The 25157-nt window shown below is 42.5% G+C and overlaps 1 protein-coding gene across 3 annotated transcripts; it reads left to right on the forward strand.

The window, feature by feature from the left end:
• Positions 1-617: 617 nt before the first annotated feature.
• On the forward strand, positions 618-23821 carry IL17RA (interleukin 17 receptor A). Of its 3 annotated transcripts, none has more exons than XM_031044951.2 (13): positions 618-785; positions 9855-9879; positions 11599-11745; positions 12932-13056; positions 13879-14005; positions 15125-15172; positions 16161-16318; positions 17717-17794; positions 18229-18304; positions 18389-18403; positions 19263-19364; positions 20184-20225; positions 20829-23821. In XM_031044951.2, the coding sequence occupies exons 1-13, from the start codon at positions 660-662 to the stop codon at positions 22340-22342; spliced, it is 2583 nt and encodes an 860-aa protein (XP_030900811.2). In that variant the 5' UTR covers positions 618-659; the 3' UTR covers positions 22343-23821. The 3 variants fall into 3 exon arrangements, with proteins under 3 accessions (XP_030900811.2, XP_030900812.2, XP_030900813.2); XM_031044952.2 differs by having other exon boundaries at positions 20832-23821; XM_031044953.2 differs by lacking the exon at positions 18389-18403.
• The last annotated feature ends 1336 nt before the right edge of the window (positions 23822-25157 follow it).

A 25157-nucleotide genomic window follows, 5' to 3' on the forward strand; every position in this document is an offset into this window, starting at 1 on the left:
GATCACGAACAAGTAATAGGTTTGCACAGCCCTCGGTGAACTGCATGCATTTAGAACAGCCCCACGACAGGAAAAATACAATATACACATTTAATGCTTGTTACTGGGTAGTTGCAGACCACTGCTGATGTTGTTTTTTCATGCTTACGCTGTTTACCCGAAGCTGGAAGTGTGCACCGGGGAGTATGAGCACACACACCTCTCAAACCCCTCCGTTTACTCGTGAAAACGAAGAACTAATACAAACTCCGGGTAAAACCCGGTTCGGTTCCTTGGCCCCAACCTCTCCCCTCAGGGCCCTCTCCAGCGGGGCTGCAATTCCCGTCAGGAGTCACCCGGGGCTCAGAGTCAACAGGAAGAAGAGCGGCGAGGAGGCCGCTGCCTGTACCGAGCCCAGCCCAGCCCAGCCCAGCCCCTCTCCTCTCCGCTCCGCTCCCCTCCCCTCCCCATGGCCGCATCCTCCCAAACCCACACACCGAACCGACCCGTTGCCGCGGCGGGCAGACTTCGGGGGTGTCGCTGCCCTGCCCGTCGCTCCGCCCCACGGCAGCCCTAGCACCGCCTCGCCGCGGCGGCCCCGCCTCAGGTGAGGGCTGGTACCACCCCGCTCCCAGGTTGGAGCCCGGAAGCTGCGAGGCCGTGGTGGCAGCTGTCGGGCCATGGCGGGTTCGGAGCTGCGGTGGTGGCTGTCTCTGCTGCTCCTCTTCGCCTTCCACATCCGACCCAACGCCGTGGCCCTGCGGCTGCTGCTGAGTGCCGCGCCGCCCTTCACCTGCTCCCAGCCGGTAAGCATGGCGGAGTCGGGAAGCTCGGTGGTGCCGGCTGGCCGGCAAGCAGCGGGGCCTGGCACAGGGCTGGCGGCGTCCCCGCGGTGCTCGCAGCGGGCGGGACTCGGCCGCAAGGCTGGCGAGGCGGTGGATTCCCCCTTCCTACAGTGTCCCGCGCCGCCAGCGGCCGCTTACCCGCCGGTGTGCCGGGGGACGGGCACCGCGCGGCCCGGACAGGGAAGATGAGCCGGCCGGGAAGTCAGCATGAGGGAGCGGCTGTCCCGCTGTAGGGGTGCGGGACTCAGCGGGGTCTCCCTCTCCCAGGACGTGGATTGTCGGGCGGGGAGCCCGGGCCCCTTCGGCTCCCTCCCGGTCGAGGAAAGCAAGGGCTGTGGGGCAGGCAGGCCGGAACCGCCTCAGTCCCGGCCTTGGCCCTGCGTCCGCAGGCAAAGCCTCGGGCGGCTGAGCTCTGGCTCCTTCACTCCCTTCTCCGTCCGTCCATCGCGGAGCTGGCGGCGAGCGCCGGTCCGAAGCGGTGCCTGGAGGCGGGGGGAGCTGCCCGGGCAGGAGGTGGCCGCGGACGGGACTCCTCTGAGCTCTCGGCCCGAGGTCGGTGACCTCATCCGAATTCTGTACTGCTCGGATAACCCCGGGTCTCTGGCTTTGTACGGTTTGGGGCGGTTGATTGTGGTTGATGTGGGCTATATGTATCAAAGGAAGTGTATGTAGCGCTCAACTGCGTTAACTTCATGTTAAACCCTAATTCTAAATGCCGCAGAGTTAGCCTGGCCGTGTTGATGACTGCCAGGAAGCGCCAGTCACTGACATCTGTGAGGGACCGTGGCTGGAGCTGGGCTCGCTAAAACTGCCTGAAGTTACTGCACAGGATACGAGTCTTTGGTAATAGCTGAGGTTGCCTAATATCCTCAATGTTTTAACCTGTTCCTTGCAGCTGAGGATTTTTAGGAGGAAGCAGGGAATCTCTGCTGAAGGAGTAGGTAAACAAACATTACATGTACTTGAAATCTTGTAGGCAGGTTGCTGGTTGTCTTTTCTTCCTGGGGAGCCAGCCAGAGAGGAAATCTATAGATTAAGAGGTGCAGATGTGGTGTCTGTAAAAAGTGAACTAAGCAACCTGAGCTAACTTTGGCACCCCAGAGTATTAACAACTAACTGGTCTCTCTTCTTCTGGGGGTTGTTTTGGTTTTGTTTGGGGTATTTTGTTTGTTTAGTGGGGGTCTTTTGTTGTCTAAGACACATGTAAAGAATATATAGAAGGGTGAAGACATCTGGCTTTGCTTTTTGTTTCTGTTAGCAGCAGTGGTGTACGGATAAACAGGATAATGGGCAGCTGTCTTCTAAGCTAGACAGTTTTATATGTCATAATGCGCTCTCAGCAGTCTAGCGAAGCAGCCAGTCAGATGGGGCTGTAGACATACATCAGCCTAAATGTGTCCTTTGGGATGAAAGCTTCTATAATCTTTTCCTGAGCACATTTCCTAGCCTTTGTCTATGCTGCCTCCTTTCCTGATGTTTGATCTTACACTTACCTCTGTGTCACCTGACCTCTGCCCTGCTGCCTTCACTCCTATTTAAAAATACCCAAGAAAAAGGACCACTTCTGCAGTTTTACTTTAGGCTGGGCATTCTGGAGTCACAAAATGCAGAATCTTAGCAAAGGAGAAAGAGGACATTACAGTATTGCTTAGGCATTTAACACAACCATGGGTAGCCCAAACATTCAGTCACACAGAGCTTGAGAGTAATACCTTATAGAGTTTCTGTGAGTCCTTGGATGCTTGGGCTTTGACTGACTGACTGTCTTCTTGGCTCTACCTCTGGCTTTGTAGGGAACTTGAACCATGATAACATGGTGAGGGGTTCACCAGTAGACAAATGACTTTGACCGAGGAAATGTGTTGCTCACACTCTGTGTGTGTTTGTAGATCAGTGTATGTGTAAGCCTGCACTTCAGCTTTTTCTGTCAATAAGCCATTTTCTAAAATGCAATCAATATTATGAAAAATGAGTTGGCTTAAACCCACAAGCAGCCTCTTTAGAAGTAGTTGTGAAGATGCTGACACAACCAGGAAGAAGTACCATCAACTGAAGTTAGGACAGTTGAAAACAATATCCCCTTCCCTTTCTGTCAGTTGCACTGTTTTTGGAGGATGATTCAGTAACCCTTCCAATGAGTGACAGCAGCGTGGTTCAAAAAGGAAGCTGTTGCTGAGCACAGTTGGTGAGACCCACTTCCTTTTTAACCCACCACACTTTTGTGCTGTTGCTGAGCTTCAGCGTAGGTCAGAGCGAGCAACAGTGGGTTTTTTTAAGCAAGCTTCTCATGTGGTGGAGGCTGTTGTGAAGATGGAGTGGTGAAGGGAAAGTGTCATTGATATTGGTAGACACCTGTGAATTGTGAAAGTAAAATTAAAGGCTCGTTAACAGCTTATCCTATTAAAATGCCAACAAATGCACTTAATGGGCCTTATTCACCACCACTCTATCAAATCTGCTCAGCTGTAAGGCTCGATAGCACAGCTGCAAATATGGTTGCTTTTAGTAACTATTTGAATATGTCATCTGCAGGGAGGTAGGCTTCATGTTTTGTTGTTTTGGGGTTGCTTTTCTCCATACAGGGTAAAACAATGCCACAGCTTAAATATCCATCTTGTTGTTCGCCATCAAGTCTTTTATCACTGTGTGCAGTCACTGGGCCATAACTGTTTCGCTACATGGCATGCCTCGGTGTCCTGGAGGAATGCAGTGTTTATAATCCTGCTGTCTTTAAGGAGCTGGATAGGTGTACATAGTTTGGCTTTGAAATCTGTCTTGCTAGCTTGATGGATATTCACTAAATGTCTCTGGCAAAGAATGGACAAAACAGCTCTCATGAAGAGGAGCAATGGTGGTGCACCTGAGGGAGACTTTTCCTGGTCCATCTTGACAACTGTGCTTATGTTGCCTTGCTGTTGACTGATTTCTCTTATTCTTCCCTGTGGCATCTTTTTGCCATGGAGGATGTTACCATCAACCAGAGTCACACTTCGTGCTGCTAGAATGTTTCTGTACGTCTTGGCACAAAAAGGGTTAGTGATCATAACTACCAAAATTCAGCATAAAGAGGGTTAGGAATCAAAACTATGAAAATCTGATTTTTAAATGGATTTTTGTGATGAATCCTCAGCTTCTGAGTTTGGCTTTGATTTTGTTGAGAATGTATGTGATGGCAAGAGAAAGAACTTGGTGACTATAGAGAAAAAGCTTAAATAAAAACAATATTGTAAAAGATAGTTGTTTTTTATCAGCCTTAAACAAATAATCTTTCAGCAGTTATTCCTGTAACATGTTTATGCCCTGTTGATATCTGCTTCTTTTAACTAAGGAATCAGGAAATAGAAACTGCTGTAAAGTTCAAATCGGCCAAGCCTTGGAAGATACATGGAATGGCTCACAGGTGAGAGGTAGATTTTGGAAAGCTGGAGCCCTTCCTGTTCAGCAGCTGCTCTTTCATTTGAGTGCTGAGGAAAACTGGATGCTTGCCCAGCTCACAGCCATTTCTTACAAGTTATCACAGCATACTGCTGCAGAATCTTGACCTCCTGTTAATTTAATTGAATTATTATGACTGGTGCTGCTAATCAGTTTCCTGGTTTATTTCAGCTTCACATGATTCTCCACAGCATATGGTCTGTTCTTTCATGTCAAAAGCAAAATAACTCTTGAGGGGAAAAAAAAAAAGAAAAAGAGTGAAAGAAACAGTTGCTTAGCTTTCTGTGAAAATATGGCAAGTAAACATGAAGAGTTGACTGAGCCTGTCCTGCTAATACTAGTTTTGGGCATCATCTCAAAATCATCTTGTTCTCATTTATGCCTCCTATGTCTGTACTGTTGTTTGTTGGGCTTGAAAGGCAATAGGAAGCTGGTGAGAGGAGAGCATCTCAATTTAAGCTCATTCTGTAATAATGTGCAGAGCAGTCGCCTGTCTGCGGGCTCCATCTTCTGCTTTTCTGCAGAGTTCTCTTTCTTCTAAAATTTGCCTGCTTGTCTGTTGTGTGCAGACTGACACGTCTCGATTCTGTCAATGCTTCTTACACGCTTGTAGCTCTATGTGGGTGAACAGAAACAACCATCACTCTGATTTTATTTGTATTGTCTCATCTAAATTTGTTCTTGCTTAAGTAGGTAAAGTAGATTAAGTACTTCTGCTGACCACAGCTTTGTTAATGCACTCTGAATGAACCAGTGCATCAGATAAGGCTTTGGGCTGGTTGGACCTTACCCCTGGTGCTGAGGAGGTAGCTGGTGCAAATCTGGAAATAGTTGCCATATGGTACTGCAAAACCAGCTTGTTTGTGTTGGTTAGATTTTGCGCGCGGGGGGGGGGGGGGTGGTGTTGAGTATTCCTGGCTTTTGGGTGTCATTCTCTGGAGTTACACTGTCTTAGTATAAAAGTGTGCCCTCAGCTGCAGCCCAGTCAGTTCACCTGGGCAGCATCCAAAAAGGAAATGAGGGTTTTTATGGTGACTGCTTTCTAGGTATCCTTTGAGGTTGTTACATCTCAAGCCTGCCTTGTTGCTTTACCTTCTTCTGTTACCTTTGCTTCCTTATGCCGATAGTGATGCCTTCCCAGTTGGATGATTGTTCTTCTGGGCACTTTTTGCTGTTAGGTTATCCCTGTAGTGCTTTGGGGGCTGTGAAGGGAATAGACCAACAATTGAGTTGCTGCAGACTCCTGTGTGGTGGGAGGTTCTCCCTGCTCCCTCTGTGGTAAACCTGCTAAATTCTTGACCAAACGGTGGCAGCTTGAAACACTCCAACGCAGTCTGCTACACATAGAAAAAGGTTACTGGCATAGCAGGTAAACAGGCTAGTGTGTGATAGGAAGAAAACATTTGTAGACAGCCCCTTGAAAATCCTGAGTTAGGTTGGGAAGCAGTGACACAAACTATTGGTGTTTGTCCCTGTAGAAACCTAGTGTTGAAAGGTAAGAGATACCTTAATTGTCAAGTTTCAGTTCTGAATTCTGCTTAAGCTAACTGATAGTTCCTGATTAGGCTCTTATTTTCTTAATGAATGTCAGGTCACAGTCTCATGGATGCTGAGAACATCATTGTGAACACTTTACCTGAGAGAGTACATCTGGAGGAAGAGAGAATCCATTTATGCACTTTGTTGGTTCAATACTAATATTGGTCATAAAACAAAGAGGGGGAAATGCAGCACTTCTTCATTTAACATGTTTTATCTGCTAATAAACAGAAACACCAGCACTCAAATGAAAGCATATGTTGCTGCTCTTCAGGCAAATAATGCTGTATAATTTATATAAGGGTTTTATCATTATGCAGTTTACAGTAATTCCTGATAACTGCAACAGAACAAGGACAAAAAGACTCAGTAGTAAGTGATAGGTTTTAACAGAAATCATTAAATTGCAAGCAAAAAACCATGGTTAGTAGTCAGTTATTTTTGTTGCCTGTTACAAGTTCACCCAGCCAGCAGCTCAGCCCTACATAGTCGCTCACTCTACCTCAGAGGAATGGGGTGAGAATTGGAAGGGAAAGAGCAAGAGAATTTGTGGACTGAGATAAGGACAGCTTAATAGGTAAAACAAAAGCTGTGCATGCAAGGAAAGTAAAATAAGTAATTCATTCACTACTTTCCATCAGCAGGCAGATGTTGAGCTGTCATTAGGAAAGCAGGGATTTTTCATGTGCAGCGCTTACTTGGGAAAACAAATGCCATAACACTGCATGTCACCTCCTTCCTCCTCCTTTCCCCTGAGAGATCAGCATTGTATGGTCTGGGATATCCCTGTGGTCAGTTGGGGTCAGCTGTCCTGGCTGTGCCCCCTCCCACATTCTTGTGTCCCCCAACCTATCTGCTTGAGGGGAGTAGTACAAGAAATGTAAAAGGCCTTGATACTGTGTGAGCACTGTTCAGTAATAACTAAAGCATCCCTATGTTATCAGCACTCTTTTGTCATAGATCCAGAATACAGCATCGTGCCAGCTGCTGTGAAGAAAATTAACTTCATGCCAGGCAAAAATACGGGACCTGTTTGTGCAAGGGGCATTGTCAGGCTAAGAAATTTACCGAAGAAAGTCTGATTAAGCGTTTGAATTACATTAGGAGTAATTACATTTTGGGTTGCTTGGGGTTTTTACTATCTTAATGCTTATGCTTTTACATACTTTAGTTACAGTGGGACATGACCTGATTGGGTAGGTAGAAAGCTTTGTAACATTTCTATTAATTATACTTGTAGACAATTCTTCTTAAGTCTGATGGGATCTAAAATACTCAGTGGAAGATTTGTCTGTAGATTTGGCTGCAATAATTAGGTGCAGTATACTTGTGAAATTGCAGTTCAGATTAAATCATTATTTGTATTCAAATTGATCAAGTTGATTGGCCTGTTTGTGGCTGGTTTGAGCTTTTGAGCACAACAAAGATGAAAGTGTAAAGTACTTCTTACATGTCCTTACATATTGATGTTAAGTTTGTAGATTTATTTTGCTGTTGGTTATGTTAGAGCTCCTCTGCCCCATACAGAGCAGTGCTACAACAGCTTTTGGGGCTGCCTATCCCAAAACTTGCATCTAGCAAGACCCTGTTTGGGTGTTTCCCAAACAACCAACAAGCTGTAAATGCCACAGCCTAGCAGTGAGGCTAGGGATCCAACAGTGAGTTGAAAACTTTGAGATCCACGGCAAGAATAAGGAGGAGGATAAATGATTCCTGCAGGTGACCTAATCCCTGGAGATCAGGTGAGAAAGGAACAGAGTAGGAGAAGGCAAGGAAAGGTTAAGTGTGATGTGTTCATCCCACTTCCCTCCTCATATATAAAAAACCTGTTTAACAGTGAAAAGTAATCAGAATATTTGTTCTGACTATGGGATGTTGCCTTAGTCCTAACTTAGTGCACCAAATATTGTTTCATTTTGAAAAACAACGATGCTAGCTGGCTAGTCAGAAAACAGTTCTTCTCCAAAGTTCAGTTCTTAGGGAAAGTATTATATAGATTTGTGTGTACTTAGAAGTTAAGGGTGGCCAATAAGGCAGATTCCTTCCTTTGATTTAAATATTTCGTAAGTGATAATGAAGTTGGTCAATATTACACAAATTGGGTGTTGCACTGAATCTTCTTTTTAACACACCTGTATCTTGAGTACATTTGTAGTACTGCTTATAGGAGTATGGGTGTGTTTCTTGTGAAGGGTGCCTGTAGACCAGAGTTATACCTGTGTATTGTTTTGACTTGTGTAACAAAAGCCTGCAAGAGACTTTTAGGTTTTATGTTTTTGTATGAGCATGAGGAGCTTAATGCCAAATCTGCCTGCTTTTGCTCAAGGCTTATAGGAACACGGGTGCATTAGCTGAAATATGAGCATTAATGTCCAAGGCATTTTTTTTTCACAGTCAGTAGAACTCTGCTCACATGTGAAATCAGTTGTTTGGGACAACTTGTATGATACCAGACTTCACTGATTGCTTATACTTTGTATTTCTTTCAAATAATAGAAAGCATATTGATTGATGAGGTGTTTTGCCTTCACTAGAGCTTCTTTAAATGTAGGATACAGTTCTGCTCTGCTACAAGCAGACAAAAGCCAGCACAGCTGTGAAATAGCAGTGCCCACTTTCCTTCTCAGGCCTGGTGGTACATTCCCAGCCTCTCCCGTACGAAAAGGAGCAGAGGTGCAGAAAGACAGCAGCTCTGATTCACAGCTGACCTTTCTTCCTCTCCTTGAGTCAATTTCAGGCTGTAGCCAGGTTCCTGTGTGGTCACAGACATGCTTGTGCCAGCACAGGGCAGGCTGCAGTGCTGGGGTGTCAGTGAAGGGAGGTTTATGCTGTGCCTCTGGCAGTGATGCTGTCTAATGCTATGCTCAACTTTCCATGCCACGCTGTGGGGCATGTTCACTACCAGAAAGGCACAGTTGGCTTTTTGTAGCACCCGTCCCTGAAAATGTAAATACAAACTTGCATAGCCACAGCTACACCATTAATAAGCCCCAAATACACTTGGAGTTGACCTTAAATTGCAGAGAGATTAAAAGCCCTGCTGCCTTGCCTCCTCCAGTGGAATGAATTCTATAGTGGCAACAGTGTGACAATAATATCCAATTTTCTATGTCAAGGCATAGGAAATAAGTGGGAGGAAACCTACCCCTTATCTTGATTTACAAGTTCAGTGATTTTGCATCATGTTAACCAAGCGACCTTACATGCTTTTTTCTGGTGACCTTGGGGTCTTCCCCTATAAATGAAACATACCTGGGGAAACCAAGCAGAGCCCATGTAACTTCTTATTGCTTCTTTATATTCAAGGTGTCTTTATTCTGAAAGAGTTTAACACTGATTAATTATTTTTCCCCTCATAGATTGCCTCTCGAATTCATTATTAATTGATGTGATGTTTTGCCTTCATTAGGACTTGGGGGGAAGGAACAGTTTATGTGCTAGAAAATAAAATCACCATATCCTGCTTTCAAGCCTGGCATTTACCAAGTGTTGTCTTTTCCCTGCTTCTTATGTGCATCAGGAAAAAGGCCAGCCATAACTGATGCAGCCTTTCTGTTCAGGGATGCTCTGCAGCAGGCAGTGCAAAACCCAGTACTTCAGTGTCAAACCTAGCTGCACAGAGCTTGTGCTTCCAGTCAGATGGGCTTAGACCTTGCAGGCATTACCAGCGTGATCGCTGCTGGGTAGCGGTAACTTAAAGTAGTGGTGTTCAAACACTTCAGGGTGTATTTCATGTCACACTGGTTTCTATTTTCACAGTCCTGGATTTTGGCAGGATTTTACTATCATCATCTTGCATTTTTGCTTCTCCTCAATGTCTTTCCGTTATTGCAATTACTACTGTCACATACGCAGTTCAGGTGTGCACAGATTTGATAACCCTGTGCCCTTTGGTTTTCTGATTAACAACTTTGTATGATGCTTGCTGATGGTTGATTCTTCCAGTTTGTATGTGTTGTTCACTGACTCATTTTCTTCCTGCCACCAAGCAGAAGCAAATTGCTGTCAATCCAGTTTCTATTCTGAGAATAATATTCTTGTTTCTTTCCCCCACAGGATTTAAACTGCCTTGTAAGAAACAGTAAGTAAGATTTTCCTTCATTGTGGCTTTCTCATTAATCATACAGCAAGGTCTTCCATCTAGAACGGAGGGATAGGAAGTGAAGCACTGCTGTCAATTTCCATGCCTTGCTTTGGAACTTTTCAGTTTGATCCATAATCAGCTCTAGCTAAAAGAGGAATGGGAAGTTAAGTCTTTCTTAAGATAGACTTGTGGGGTGGGTGAAGCACAACCCAACTTGTTAAGTTTCTATTAAAAGCTGGTACATTTTTAAAGAATTGGGAATTTTAGGACAAGTTTTCAGTAGCGTTCATTACAAGCTATTGTATCTATGAGAGGACTTGATGAAAAGTTAAAGTATGAACTAGACTTAAAAGAGGGGTATAAAGCTGAAAGCAATTAATGTAAAGTACTGGGCATAAAGTCCAGTGAATTAACTTAATCTTTAAGGACTTTTCTAACCTAAATGATCCTATGGATTGGAAAAGGACTCTAGGGTTACTTTAAGTCCCTCTGAGGAAATATATTGGATGCATCAGGTGTATGGGGTCAAGTCTTAGCAATGACGTGCACAGGAAACACTTTAGTATAATTATGGGTAATGTTCTACATATGTCCATTTGATATGTAGGAAAGTCTGGATCTTTCTGCAGAACATCTTGTTCTGCCTTTGCAGTCGTTGTTACAAGCAGGCTCATGTCTGCCTCGGTGCTCAACCCTGTATTGTACTGTATTTTTGTAGCCATGCTTGCCAGATCAGGGAGATGACTATGCTGAAAATAACCAGGTTTTAAACTTTTTGTGCAGGAGAGGGATTGGGTAGGATTGGATTGGATCATATTTCAAACTGGGAGGTGGCCATTGGAATACAGCTTGAAAACACAGCTAAACCAAACTACAGCTCCACTGTTAAAATGTCACCTTATTTGAATATTTGGTTTAAATTCTGCCTAATTATTATTTTTCTGCTGTAAGGGAAAGGTTTTTCTCTTTTTAGTGCATGGTACACTCTTTTCTGAAAGGTACTTTAATCTTGCCAAATTTTCTATAGCTATTTTCTGGTAAATGAGCACTTGAGAATTGTCTATTTACTTCCTAAACCTAAAACCATGCTGCTACAAGAAGGAGTAGTGCCCATTTTCCACTGTTCCCATCAATGACCCAGCAAAAAAGACTGAAAGTGTATTTGGACAGAGGGGACTGACCATCCTATTTTTAGTATGCTCTGATAAATGTCTTACAAGGATCTAAGTAGATCATTTAGGAGAGGCATAAAAGCAGTTGTGGGAAACTGAACTTAGATGTATATTCAAATTAGAAGTGATTTTTTTAAACAAAGTAACTATTGGAACAATTTCCCTGAGTATCTGACAGACTTCTTACCATTGGAAGGCTGGAAATTAGTACTAGTCTTCTAACATCGGTCTGTTTCAACAGCAAGGTATGGGTTGCTGCAGAAGATACTGAGTAAACTTACTTGACCTGTTTAGCCTGACTATTGACTGTGATAATTGCTAATAGATTTTAAGGAAAAGGGGAAGTGTAACTAACTGGAATGAATTTAGAATATTACAGGCAATTTAGAAAGTACTTCTGTGCTGAAAACTGCCTTAACTGTGAAGCAGTCTGTCACTCGGTTTTGGCTTCTGAGTAACCCTGACCCAAAGGGCAGACCATAATTGCAGCTAAGCAGAGCTTCTTCAGCCCTATTCTAAATGGTGATTTTTATTTGCTGGACAGGTACCTGCATGGAGGTGAGCTGGCTGCAGGTTCGCACATGGACTCCTTCTGCTCCAAGCAGTCTTCATGTCTCTTCTGACATTTTCCATCAGATGGATGGAAAACTGCTCCCTGTGCTTCGGATAGAATGGAAGGTGGCCACTGATGGTAAATGCTGGTTTAATGTGAATATGGAGCAGAGGTTTTAGCTGTGATCTACTAACGACAGGGAGAACAGTTATGACTTGAAGTCTCTTACTGATTTAGTCATGAAAGCAGACCTCTGAATTTGGGAGGTTGGCTGCTTCATTTTGTTTGCTTTGGAAGGTGGTGGTTTGATTTTTCTTGATGACTGAATTGGGGCTTTGGGCGTGCTGGGTATTCAAGAGTTCAGAATGCTGCCACTAGTATGGGATAATGACATTTGAAATGGGAAAAGTAGATAAAAATGGAATCAAGTGGCCCACAACTTTACCACAGCACTGAGGGAGGAATGGAGGTTTGCACTGCAAGCATAGTGATAAATGCAGCAGTCACGTTCAGGGGAATTACATCTACAAACTGAAAAAATGGGAAGTAATTAGAGTGTGCAAATAAATTATGTACTGTTAATGCAGTACAAGTTCCTTCCATTTCAGCTAATCTGATCCTTGTAACTTAGCTTAGCTTTTTTTTACATGTCTCAATAAAGGAATAATTACCCCATTTCTGGAGCCTAAATGAGTAACTATAAAACAGGTTTTCTCCCTCTCCAGATATCTTTGAATGTTTCTTGGTGTATGATGTTTCCCTTCCATGTTCTTGTCCATGGCTTCACACTGACTCAAGGCAGAATTAAATGTGTTCATTTCTTCCTTCTGTGGGGCCTTGTCTGAGGCCTCTTTATCTCAGTATAGCTATTGTAGAAGCAGGTGTGACTTGGGGTAACCTAGTAATTTTGTGTAGGTATGGTTATAAACTTTCTCACTGGGACTGTCAGTACCAAAATTAAAGCATGTTTACTTTGGTGCACAAACTGCGTGAAGCAGCCTTAAGAGGCAGAGCTAGATACAACACTGGACTTGTGGAACTGCCAGGGTGTCTGAGTGAATGAAGTTGCCATCTACTCTGCCCTTTCATTTGCACAGATGGAGCTCTTGCCATGCAGGACAACCTTTAAGCTGAAAGTGCTGTTAGTCAACCCTGCATGCTCACTTCTCATGGCCAGTTATCTTTGTGTTAGGACCCCCAGCGCTTCAAAGAAGTAAGACTGTGACAAGACTAAACACAGTGGTAATCCCTGTGGGGGTTGCAACCTCTGCACACACAGATAACAGAAAAACAAAGATCTGTTTCTCTGTCCCTGTGCCTGCAGCTAGCATCCAGTATCTCCAAGGGGCAGAGCTGGCTGTGATGCAAGTGAACAGCAATCAACAGATCTGTGCCCAGTTTGATTTCCAGAACAACTTGACACTTCAGGTCCGTCCGGATGGAGGCCGGGTGAGTGCAAAGGGCTCTAACCTGCTTTTTTTAGTGCACGGATTTGTTTCTGCTCTCACTGTCATACAGCAAGGTTATCGATTAAAGCATACAGACTCTTAGAGTTGATGGAAACAAGCAAGATATTGGGCTTGAGACATGCTGTCATTTCCAGTTTGTTTTACACTTGTGTGTAACTGTGTACAAGCTGTTTCCTTGGTGTCTCTTTCGCTTTCCCATTCTTCAGGTTTTAAGAATTACTGCTTTCAGTGCCTAGCACTTGTCATCATTCAGGATATTGCTTAAAGTAAATAATTGTAGGAGGTTTTGCATTCTGTTTGGCAGCTGTGCCACTTCTAGCCTTTTTAACTCAACCTTTACTTCTACTTCTTTCTTGGACTCTCTTGATATAGTGGAAAGCACCAACCTTGAAGGTGGTCCTTCAGCTTACATACGTCTAGGAAACTCATCAGAAAAATGCTGAACATCCACAACTCCCCATATGAACAATCTGAGCTGCATGTTTTAGGCTAATCTTTCAGTTTAGAATGTAATTTAGTCAAAACTCCACAGAGTTGCTTGCCATAAGACTGTTGTATCAGATCAAAGATTCAAAGAAATAACTGTACATTCCTCATTCCAGACAGAAGGTTTTGGGACAAACCAAGCATTAATACATTTAATATACTAGATTTCCATTTTATTAATAGTCAAGCTTCAGAAAAAGTGTCATATGGGTTGAGGGAGCATAGTGGAACAAGTCAGCCAAGTTAGCTGTTGCTTGCAATGTCTTTATAGAAAAACCTTCTTGTTTAAGTCCTTGTGAATGTGTTTTGTTTTCAGTGGAATTTTACTTTTGACCGTTTTGAAGTGGAACCTGGCCAGACTTACCAAGTTACTGTCTACCACCTCCCCAAACTGGGGGTAGTTGGAGACTACAATTACAAGTCCACATCTCTCACAGTGCCTGGTAAGAGATGCCTAGTTTACTCTAGGTCTTGAGCTAAAGACTGTTCTGTGTGTATGTAAAAATTTTCCTATAACTAAAAAGAATTTTTGTTGTTTTCCCCAAAGATGTTGGGCATCTGCAGTGTCCTCTGGCTGTGCTGACCAGTTTGTAAATGTTTGGCACTCAATACAAAGCTTAAACTGTTCCTTAATTTTCTTTTTAACTTGTTTATAGTTGTCAACATGATTTTATAAAATGGCTCAGTTTGTGGTATGTCAGTCAATATGAGCTGGAAAATGAGAGGGAACACTTGGGTTTCAGCCCTCTTTCCCTTTCTTACACCTGGTCACTTAGAGAACTTCCCAGCTTTTATCCTCCGCTGTTCTTCAGAAACCTAATGCATTGTGTCAAGCTCAGCAGTTGCAGGGAGCTTTGCTGATTAGAGCTTACAGGGGCACTGTAAATATTCCACTGTTGAAAGTGGGAAATTTAAGATATGCAATGGGTTTTTTCAACTGTTTAAGTAGGGACTTGTTGCCTTTTCCTTTGTCCAAACTTGGAAGGAGAGACATAGTTTTAGCTGAGACTTGTAAATCCCACACTGCTAAATGTTAAGTATTGAACTCTGGGTTGGACTGGTGAAGGTCCCAGAGAGCAGGGCCAATCTGCTAAATGAAGCAAAGAGAATTATAAACTTGGAAAAGTATTTTAAGATCAAGAAAGATTCCAGCCTCATAGTTTTCCTGGGGCAGAGTGCTTTTGGAGGTATCTATTGCTGTGGCATGATAACAAGGCCCAGTGATCAATATGAAGTCTTAATTCTACTATGACCCTCTCTGCACAGGTCTTACATTGGCAAGGATTGTCAAATATTCTTGTTATAAGATTGTATGTTTTCAGTCTTATCAGTTATCTTTGTTCTGGAAAAAAGGAAGGCGGCACCATAACATCACGGGGAGTCTAGTTTATACATTGGAAACCAATACTATTCTGCAGCAATATTTTGCTACTGCATTGACAAAAGGTCGCCATGAATGAGGGTTTGGTTAGGTGATATCTGGCTTCTGATAAGAAAACAGGCTTTTTTTTCTAAATGGGAATACAGTGTTTCTGACTAGTCACTGGTGGTCTTTCTTGCAGATTGCAAGGACTCGCTGATGAAAAGAACCATCCCATGTATAAACACAGGTAAAAATATCTGAGCTAGATGTTGTGAATGAAGTTCCACAGCATCATGGAATGGTTTGGGTTGGAAGGGATCTTAAAGACTATCCAGCTCCAACCTCCCTGCAATGGGCAGGGATACCTTCCACTAGACCGGGTTGCTCAAAGCCTTGTCCAACCTGGCCTTGAACTCTGCCAGGGATGGGGCTGCCACAGCTTCTCTGGGCAACCTGTTCAGTGTCTTGCCACCCTCAGAATGAAAAGCTTCTTCCTAATGTCTAATCTAAATCTCTCCTGTCAGCTTAAAGTCATTTCCCCTTGTCGTGCCACTACATACACTTGTAAAAAACCCTCTCCAGATTTCTTGCAGTCCCCTTTAGGTACTGGAAGACTGTTAAAAGGTCTCCTGAGAGCCTTTTCTTCTCGAAGTTGAACAAGCCCAACTCTATCAGCTTGTTTAGTTTGAATTCCTTTAACTGAGTTGTTTTTGACTGGGTGGTTTTGCTTAGCATGGGAAGCTGAAGTTTCTGGAGCCTTAGGCCACAAGCAGCTAACTCTCACCTAGATAAAGCTGAACTTAATTTAAATCTGTGCTTAGTCATGTAAATGAAGGCCTTGAGACCAGTGCAAATTAGAAGATAAAGGAGTTGCATCTGTTAGCAAGGAGCAACAACCAGAGAGATAAAAAAACTAAATTATGGCCCCCCTCAAGACAACAGACAAACCTGGTGATGGATGAGGAGAACCAAAACTATTGGCCCAAGAGGCATGTGAACAGTATGTGAAGGTCAGGTGCATAAAAATGTAGGGGTATAAAACCCCAGGAATTTCTTTGTTCCTCCCCAGAAGCACCCAGTTGAGCTGTTCCTGTACCACTCAGTTATTATTTTTCTAAGAATCAGATGGCTGAGAGACATCTCATAGGATGGAGAATTTTCTTTAACATAGATATGGGTGCTCTGTTGAAATATTTCTGACAGTTGAGAAACTGGCATACCTGCACTATTTCCAGGCAGCTTGTGGGAGCCCAGGATCCAAGGTAAAAGTCTAGATGATACAACTCTGCTTGTGAGCTTTAACCCATGGATGGAGTCAGCCCGATACCAAATTCATGTGGCCAGTTTCCTGGATGAGAAGGAGTGTAAAATGATCACACGTGATTTCACTGAGGTAATTACCTTCCAAAATGATACCTTCTGTGGTATTTTAGAGGAACATTTCTTTAATGGTTGCTAAACAAGGACTTGCTGCCATAGAATCATAGAATAGTTTGGGTTGGAAAAGACCTTAAGATCATTTAGTTCCAACCCCCCTGCCATGGGCAGGGACACCTCGCACTAGACCGTGTCCCCCAAGGCTCTGTCCAGCCTGGCCTTGAACACTGCCAGGGATGGGATATCATGATGTAGAAAGTAAAACAAACGCACTTGATCAACAATTTGCAAGGAATTACTTTCACAGATTTTTAATTGCCTTTGGAAAGAGGAACTTTTGTTTCAGAAATTTGGATAAAAGATAAGAAGAGATTTTATAATGCATGGAGCAATCTGTAAACATCTGCAATCAAACCTGCAATTTGATAGGTGACTCTCTGGGCTCTATTACCTTTGTCAAGCTAATGCCAGTGGGGTAAGACTAAATAAATCAACCAAAATGGAGGTGCAAAATTTCAATAAATCATTTAAGTAGTTTATCAAATGTGATGGCAGCAGGGGAGGGTAATGAATTATTTTTTGTTTAGATCAAGAATGAGTGGGTTTATAACAGATGTTTCAGCCAAACTGAGAATAAATTCCTCTAGATCTTACAGCCTGTGTTGTTGAGAAGCTCAAAATAGATCCAGAGTTATCTTCTGACATAAGAAATGTTCCCCTTCAGGTATCCGAGGGAGGAAAAATGCTGACTGTTTGGTACCAGTCCCCATCCTTCCTTGTGGGAGGGCAGATATATTGGCATCCAGTTTGTTTAATCTTTCCATTCCTTTCACACTTAAAAACCTTCATATTGCATCCACTGATATGTACTACATTATGACTGACACAGCTGATGTGCATATTTCCTTGGTAGAGGGGAATATATGTCATTTTGGAGTATGTATTGGCTAGTTATTGTAAAGAATATTCTTAGATTGTGTACAGCAGGTAACAAGGGCAGCTTATTTGCCTGTTCCTAGTGTCAGAAGTAGCAGTGTTGACAGCAGTTTTAATAAGAGGAAGCTTGTTAATGCTTACACATTAAATAACTGAAGACATTTACATTGTTAAGAAAGTGTAAGTTTAAGTTAACATGTTCAGTTATACAGTGTGTATCCTTAATTGTTTCATGTTACCTGTGCAACTTTAGCCTTCAGTCTTAATTGTATTACTGGGTCTGTCATGCCGGATGCCTACAGTGATGGTGACCAGACCATTTATCTGTTTTGTTTTGTGGGCTTCTTGTTCCTCTCCTAAACAAAGAAGAAATTTCTGCTGCTTTGGACCATTCCATATTCTCATGTTGACTCATTCTTTTTTACTGCTTTCATTTAATTTTCTTCCTTTCCCTGTAACTTACACCTGATTTCTGCAGGGTGGACTACAACAGCAAGTGAATGTCACTATCAAAATAGAGAAAAACATAAAAGCTTGCTGCAACTATAAAATACAGGTAGGATCTCACCCTTTTCTCTGTGTCTTTCTGCCACCAGCAATGCAGTGAGTGGCTTAGGAATGTTATGGGGGTTTTGCAAAGTGTTTTGTTCTGAGATTTGCTAATCCTTAATTATCTGTATCAGGGAAATTATTGTGGCTGAGAGAACAATATTTTTATGTAGGTATTTTCTGTAGACAGTGGTTTTTTCCTTAGTATAGGGTTGCCAAATTGTGGACTGTGGAGGGGGAATGGCAAGTGTTTAACCTCAGGAGCTTGCTGCCTTCTTAATGTAGTGTAGAATCTTGATTGATGTTGTTTGCTGAAGGGAAATGGGAATTATGGGTCCTTGTGCTAAAGTATGGGGAATATTGAGGCAGGGGGAAGATAAAGTGGGGTACAAAATTGCTTTTGAGAATAGCTTCTGTTTTCTGAATTTATTTCAACTGCAGATTCAGCCATTTTTTGCAAACTGTGGCACAGACTGCCTGAGACACTCTGCTTTCATCCCATGTTCACCAGCTCCAAGTGAGAACTCCTTTTCTGTAAATTAGATTGCCATTGTCTTACAGATGAGAGCTGATCTTTTAATGTAACTCTTGTCTTTTGCAGGTACAGACCCATCAGGTAAGAAGTTCTTCCAATACACTGAAACTCCTTTTCTGCTGCTCTTTTGCTATCATATAGAATAACAAATGATCCTCCCTGGGAATGACCCAATGGGCAGGAAATGTCTCCTTGTTAACACTGAGCTCAGAATGAATTGTGTTAAAAGTTTCATGATTTCACAAGGCAAGTATTTGTATGCAGTGTGAACCTTAAAGAGGGATTTTTTTTTTTTTAGGCATACTTCACTTGCACAAAATTCTTTGAGAAACAGTTTTGACAAGAAGAGGCTTAATATAAAATACTTTCTGTCACTTTGCTCAGTGTTAAAAAATTTGCATAATATAAAACATCTTTGGAGATAATAGCTTGCATATATTAATTTTTGTGAATATCAGGATAAATCATGCGCATAGTGATTTGACATCTTTTTGTGGCTACAGTGACACCTGTAAGGAGTTAGTTTGCCCAAGATTTAGAAACACCTATAGACTGAAAATACATTATCCAAAATGGTAAGGGTTTTTTGGGGTTTTTTTTAGGTTAAGGTGGATTACATGAACAGGCAGGACATGGGAGGCATGCCTGTCAAAGCTGGGTAAAATCTGCTGTTTAGAGGAAGGTTATTGATCTGTGTTTTCAGTGTGCTGCACATATGGTTCTTTGTGGGACAAGTTTATGGTGTAGAGCATCATCATGAAAGCAGGAATTTGGCGTGAGAAGTGACTGTTATGTTGTAAGGGGGAAGCGCTGGACTATCTGTGGTTTTAGGCAGAGCCAGGATCCTTCTCTCTTGGCCCCTGCTGCTCAAGAAACTTCTGTTCTTTGGTGAAGCTCTGTTTGTTTATAGCAATGTCTGAGCACTATTTTTGTACTGCAGGCGATATGACTATATGGCTCTACTGGTGTATCACTGGGATCTGTGTGTTACTCGTGGGATCAGTCATAGCAGGTGTAATGTATATGACCAAAAAACAAGCAGGTAAGACTCATACCAGCTAGGAAGAAAGAAATCAATGTTAAAACTATTTTGTTCTACTTCTGTACCTATTCTTACTCCTATTTTCTTCCTTGCTATTCTGATGTATTGCCACTAAGGTAGTGTCTATGTAAACACTTTCTTCTGTTTTACATCACAGGACTTGTAACATCGTAATACCATCCCCATAATTAAGCAAAGTCTTCTTTGGGTTATGCGCTTATATACTCTATTTTCATAGCACTTCAGAGTTTATGAGGCAAAAAAGGAACATCATAGTTCAGTCCTTTGTTTCCTGCAGATTGCTACAGATATCTTTTCCATTTATTTTTCTGCTGTACTGCATAAGAGTTCTGCAGGGCAGAAGCTTCCTATTTGTCCAGACTGTAATCATTCCCCTGTCTCCCAAAATCTGTACAAAATTTATTTTTGTGCTATTTTGAGCTTAAATAATGTTATTCAATTAAGATGTAAGAAGGGAGACAGGGCACAGAGGTTGACATTGAGTGGGTTGGAAAACTGGGTACTTAAGGACTAATTCCTAGTCTTTTGTGCTGCAACCATGAAGCAGTTATCACATTGGAATTGTGCAACTTGCTGGTTGGTAAAAATGTAGTGAAATACATAGCAAAGTCTGCTGTAGAAGAGTCTTTATTCAATAATTATTTTTTTTATTATTAGGCTTCTCTCTCTCCATGGTTTTATCCCTGCATAGTTAAAGATTATGGGTTCTTTTTTAACTTACTGTTTGGAAGGTGTTGTCATTTTAAGGATATGATCTTATTTCATGGTTTCAGAACTGACAGTGACTTTCTCTTCCAGGGCACTGGCGAGGAAAATGCAACCACAATAATTTGCAGACTGGTAAGATGTTCTGTCTCTGTTTAATCAGTCACATGTAATGTATTCTGGAAGTCTCATATAGCTGTCCAGAAGGAGCTCTCATAGGCTCTACTACTCTATATGTGCTTCTCATAACCAAATGGTAGCCTTAGGATCTTCCTGTTGAGCTAAAACAAACTTTGTGTATGGAATTTGGAATAACATGTTTGCCAAATGGGAGTTAATAGCTTTGTAAAGTGGTGAGGCTTTTGATGCAGTTGATGCTGTACTGGCAAAAGAAACTCTATTAATCATCTAAGCCATCGCAATATCAGATTGTTTTGGGGTGGGTGCATTCTGCACTCCAGCAGGGAATATAGCTATATTTGCAAGCCTCTTGAATCTGGTGTGTTGTTTTTGTGTGGTGAAATTCCGTGAACTAATCAAGCATTATTATAAATCACAGTTTAGATTTTTATGTTAAATTTGTACAGTGAGATGTTGCCTGCATATGATGCCACAGTAGGTTGAGAACTGGTAGTTCCTATAATCTGTTGTTAATATTGTCCCTATGTTGGTTGCTGCTGACTTGCACCATTACAATTTTGGAAATACAGCTGAAATGAACATGCTTTTGTCTTTCAGCAGCACCATACACCGACCTTCCTCTGCCACCACTGAAGCCTCGAAAGGTTTGGATTGTGTACTCTGCTGATCACGTGCTGTATGTGGATGTGGTGCTGAAGTTTGCCGAGTTTCTGATGACAGTCTGTGGCACCGCTGTAGCCTTAGATCTGCTGGAAGATCATCAGATCTCAGAGTTAGGGCCATTACCCTGGCTTACTCGACAGAAGAAGGAAATGGAAGACCTGTCTTCTAAGATAATCATCTTATGCTCACGGGGCACTCAAGCCAAATGGCAGGCCATGCTTGGGAGTGAGCCTGTGTGTCTCAGGCAAGATCAGCAAAAGCCAGTGGGAGACCTGTTCACTCCAGCATTGAATCTGATCCTCCCAGATTTCAAGAAGCCAGCTTGTTTTGGAATGTATATAGTCTGCTATTTTGAGGGGATAAGTAGTGAGAAAGATATACCTGATCTGTTCAATGTCACATCCAGGTACCAACTGATGACCAAGTTTGAGGATATTTATTTTCGGATTCAGGATCTGGAGAAGTTTGAACCTGGACGCATCCATCGAATCCAGGAAATCACAGCTGAAAACTACATTGATACCCCTAGTGGGAGGAAGTTGAAAGAGGCAATACAAAAGTTCAAGAGTTGGCAGACTGAGCACCCAGACTGGTTTGAGAGTGAAACCATCTGCTTGGATAATGATGAAGAGTCTCTGTCCCTAAACAGGGAGAGCCAGGTGGATACCTTGCTAAATGAACCAGGTGGAATTGTGAAACACCAGCTGCACCTACGGGAGCCTGACCCTAACTGCTCCTATGTCATCAACCTCCACATGCATGAAGGTGAAAGTGGAGGCTATAAGCTGCAACCTCAGCTTAATCCATGTGGGGTTATGACTTCTCAGACTGCCGTCCTTCCTATGGATGAGACTCCTCTAGTTCAGATAGTAGAGCCACTCTCTTCCATGGAAGGTAGAAATATACTTGGCCTGCAAGCACTGAGTAATGAGGACTGTATGGAAGGAGTTCCTCTTCTGGAGACAAGCATTCCAATGAGGAATAATGTCATCCTCCATGATGACTCTGAAGTCTCAGCAATAGATGACCAGAATCCTGCAAACATCTCTGGTAACTTGAGACACCATCTGAATGGACTTATGTACTCTCTTTATCAGCAGAGTGTCATTCCTTCAGGGCCATTTCTCTGCCAAGAGGAGGCTGACAAGCAACACCAGTTGGTCTTTGATGACCAATGCAAAGACCAAAGGCAGTCAGTGCAGTCAGATCAGGGCTACATCTCTAGATGTTCTCCTTTGCCTCCTGATGACCTTGTGGAGGAGGAGGAGGAAGAAGAGGAAGAGGAGGATCAGGAAAACCAGGTGGTCTTCCATGAACTCTCTGCAGAGGTCTTAAACAGTCTAAAGAGCCTCCAGCAGCAGCTGTTTTTCCAGGACATTCAACGGAGCTCTGACTGGGAGTGTCCAGCTGAGGTGATGGCCATTGACCAGTCTTTAGAAGACTGTTAGGCTCTATCTGGAATCTGCTCCATTTGAAGTACCAGAATGGAATGTGGTACCATGCATAGGGCTGAAACTGTGTTTCCAGCACCATGCTTGTTCTCATAAATGACTTAACTGGTAGGCTCTTCCTGTCTGCTGCTAGGAGACAGGATTGCCCAGCAGACTGGTAATGCTGCTTCCAATAGCTGGAGAGAAGCAACAAATATTAGCCGCCTCTGTGAAGGAACAGGCAGTAGTTCTATTCCTTAGGGAAATGTATTTCATTGAATCCTCACTGATGGATGGCAGTGGCTAATCTACTCGTGCCTTCAAAATGCCCTACAGCTGTGCTGGTTCTATTGCACTGGATAAAAGTCATGGCCAGAGTTTGGAAAATAGCTTTAGATAACATGACAACATTTACATTGCCATTTTAATACACATCTTAAATAGTTTGATGTAAATACTGTGTTAAAGATGTGTGCCTTAAACTTTAGCTAGGTTAGGGCTGTCTCTACCTGGTTGTACATATATCTAGAGATTTTTAGTTTTGCCACTTGTTCATTTGCAACTGCGTTTCCATAGCCATTCAGAAATCAAATGCAGTAACTGAGCAGTAAGCAGTCTTCATAACTTCCTACCTTCCTACTGGGAAGAGTGTGCCTGAAAACAAACAATAGGAATAAGGGGAGAAAGAGGGGATAGTGGACCAAAAATTGGGATTTGGGCTTCTTATGCAATTATAGAAGATACACGGTTATAAGAAGAATCGGGCTGAATAGTTACTGAATGAGGAGAATCTGTTGTATTCTCTAATGCACTGCCTTTGGATATCTTAGCACCAGGAAGACTTGAACTGGAGATGTGGGTAGTGACACACAATTAAGGAAATGAAAGACTGTTCTGGAGAAGAAAAAAAGTGTAGCTTCAGCAGATGGTTTTGAGTGGAGATTATAACTGAGTTACGGGAGGCTGAGCTGAAATGAGTGTAAAATGTATTTATATAGGTATAAATTCAAGCGCAGATAGTTTAGGTTAACCATTGTGAAATACTTTATAGATGAAGGGTTCATCTTCCAGGAGCAGTGATGGTAACTGTATCAGTTCCAGTGGTTTTTAAAAATTGGGCTCAATACACCAGTAAAGCTTGTTATCTGTGAGTGATTGTATGTTGGCCCATGTAGTGCTGGCTGCGTGGCAAAGTAGTTGAGGCTGGTCTTTACCCTGTTTGTTATCACTGTGTCTGCAGTTCAGCCCACTGGGTAGCAGCCTGAGAGATGTAAATAGATCTAGGCCTTTCTCCTTTCAGACAAGCTTGTCATCATCCTGTCCTTACCAGTTTACTTGTGAAAAATTCTTAAGACTCTTTTATTTCAGCTTTTTAAAAATTTGGTATCTTGGAAGATAATCTGTATTATGTGTATTTTATAATTTTATTTGTTTATAACTTGTGATTTATTACTTAAATTAAAAAACAAGAATACTTTTTGGATATATTTACTCAAACACTTGTATGTGCTCAATTCCACCTAACTCCTGTTAGTATTCCTTGCAGAAATCTGAAGCAAATTGAGAGCCAGAACTGAACTGCCTCACAAGTGCCAAAGCATTTCTGCAAAGGGTTGTGGCTGTATCCAGTTGAGTTGGATACAGCTGAGGGCTGTCATGTGGGGAAGTGCATGCTCCTTCAAAATGGGTGTTAAAGAAGGGAAATCTCTGTCATTTCTGTGCAGGGCTGCCCTGTGAGGCAGGACTGTTCAGATAGCTTGGCTGTCTCTGCAGCCAGATACCTAGAAAGACTTAACAAAGGGATGGTCCCTGCATAGATCCAAACTGAAAACTGGGTGCCACTTTCATTTCCTATCTGTACAGGAGCTAACCCTCCAGGGGCTAAGCCAGGGGCAGCTGTGATCTGAACGTGTCTCCAGCGAGAACCCTGTTCTCAGAATAACTGTCATCTTGATGATCCCACTTCTTACAGTTTCTTTTCTCTTGCAGCAATTAACATGTAAATCTGATTTTTTTTTTTTTCTCCCAGGAGCCTTTTTCAAGTAGTATGAATTCCTATACGTCATTTAAATGGAAAGCTCAGAAATGTCATCTGGATTTTCTTGCCTTAGTCATTCCCTTCTCAAATAACTCCCATGCTGGTACAGCTTTTAGAATTCACTTTCACTTGCAAGAAGTTCAAGGGAAAAATTCAGATGCTATTTTGGTGATCCAAAGTGAAGAAATCAAATAATTTGAATGCATCTGTTGGTCCCTGAATGCAAAATTGAATACACCAGCAAGACTCAAAGGAGGGAAATAAAGAGCAAAATCACTCACAAGTTTCTAGTTTTATTTTAACAATCTTGCTTTTTAAAAAATACAAGTTCTGATTAATGGTAGGGGGATGCCAAGTGTCCACTGGCCACAGGCCTTCTCTCACTTCAGTTTCTCCTCCTGGGAGTAGTCATCTCTTGTGTCAGGATAGCAAACAGAGAGCAATAACATGCTAAATGGCTGAGTTGTGTTCAAAGGCTTGTAATGGAATCCCAAGGGGTGTTATGGCACAACATCATTTGGCAAAGTGTTACTGACCTGGAGCAATAATTTCAGTGCTGGCAGAATAAATGGTTGGCGTGCAAGGTGCATCAGGTGAGGTATTGTTTGCACTTAATGGTACCACTGTTAGTCTCTTCTGCAAACAGATCTATTATGAGGTGAAGGGTTTAAATAGAAGCGAGAGCTCAGTTACCAAAGGGAAGGGTATTCAAAAGGAGGAGCAGGCTTATAAACAGGACATTGAAGAGCTTTAAATGTTTCTCTGTAGTAAGTAATCAAGTGGCAGCAGAGCTGT

Source organism: Melopsittacus undulatus, chromosome 5, assembly GCF_012275295.1.
Source record: "Melopsittacus undulatus isolate bMelUnd1 chromosome 5, bMelUnd1.mat.Z, whole genome shotgun sequence".
Classification (NCBI taxonomy): domain Eukaryota; kingdom Metazoa; phylum Chordata; class Aves; order Psittaciformes; family Psittaculidae; genus Melopsittacus; species Melopsittacus undulatus.

Excerpts from the sequence above, each read along its gene's own strand:
- IL17RA (XM_031044951.2), top strand. The coding sequence starts at position 660 with ATGGCGGGTTCGGAGCTGCGGTGGTGGCTGTCTCTGCTGCTCCTCTTC. Across the intron at positions 17,795-18,228 it reads GCTGCAACTATAAAATACAG|ATTCAGCCATTTTTTGCAAA; the intron begins GTAGGATCTCAC and ends TTTCAACTGCAG. Across the intron at positions 20,226-20,828 it reads CCACAATAATTTGCAGACTG|CAGCACCATACACCGACCTT; the intron begins GTAAGATGTTCT and ends TTTGTCTTTCAG.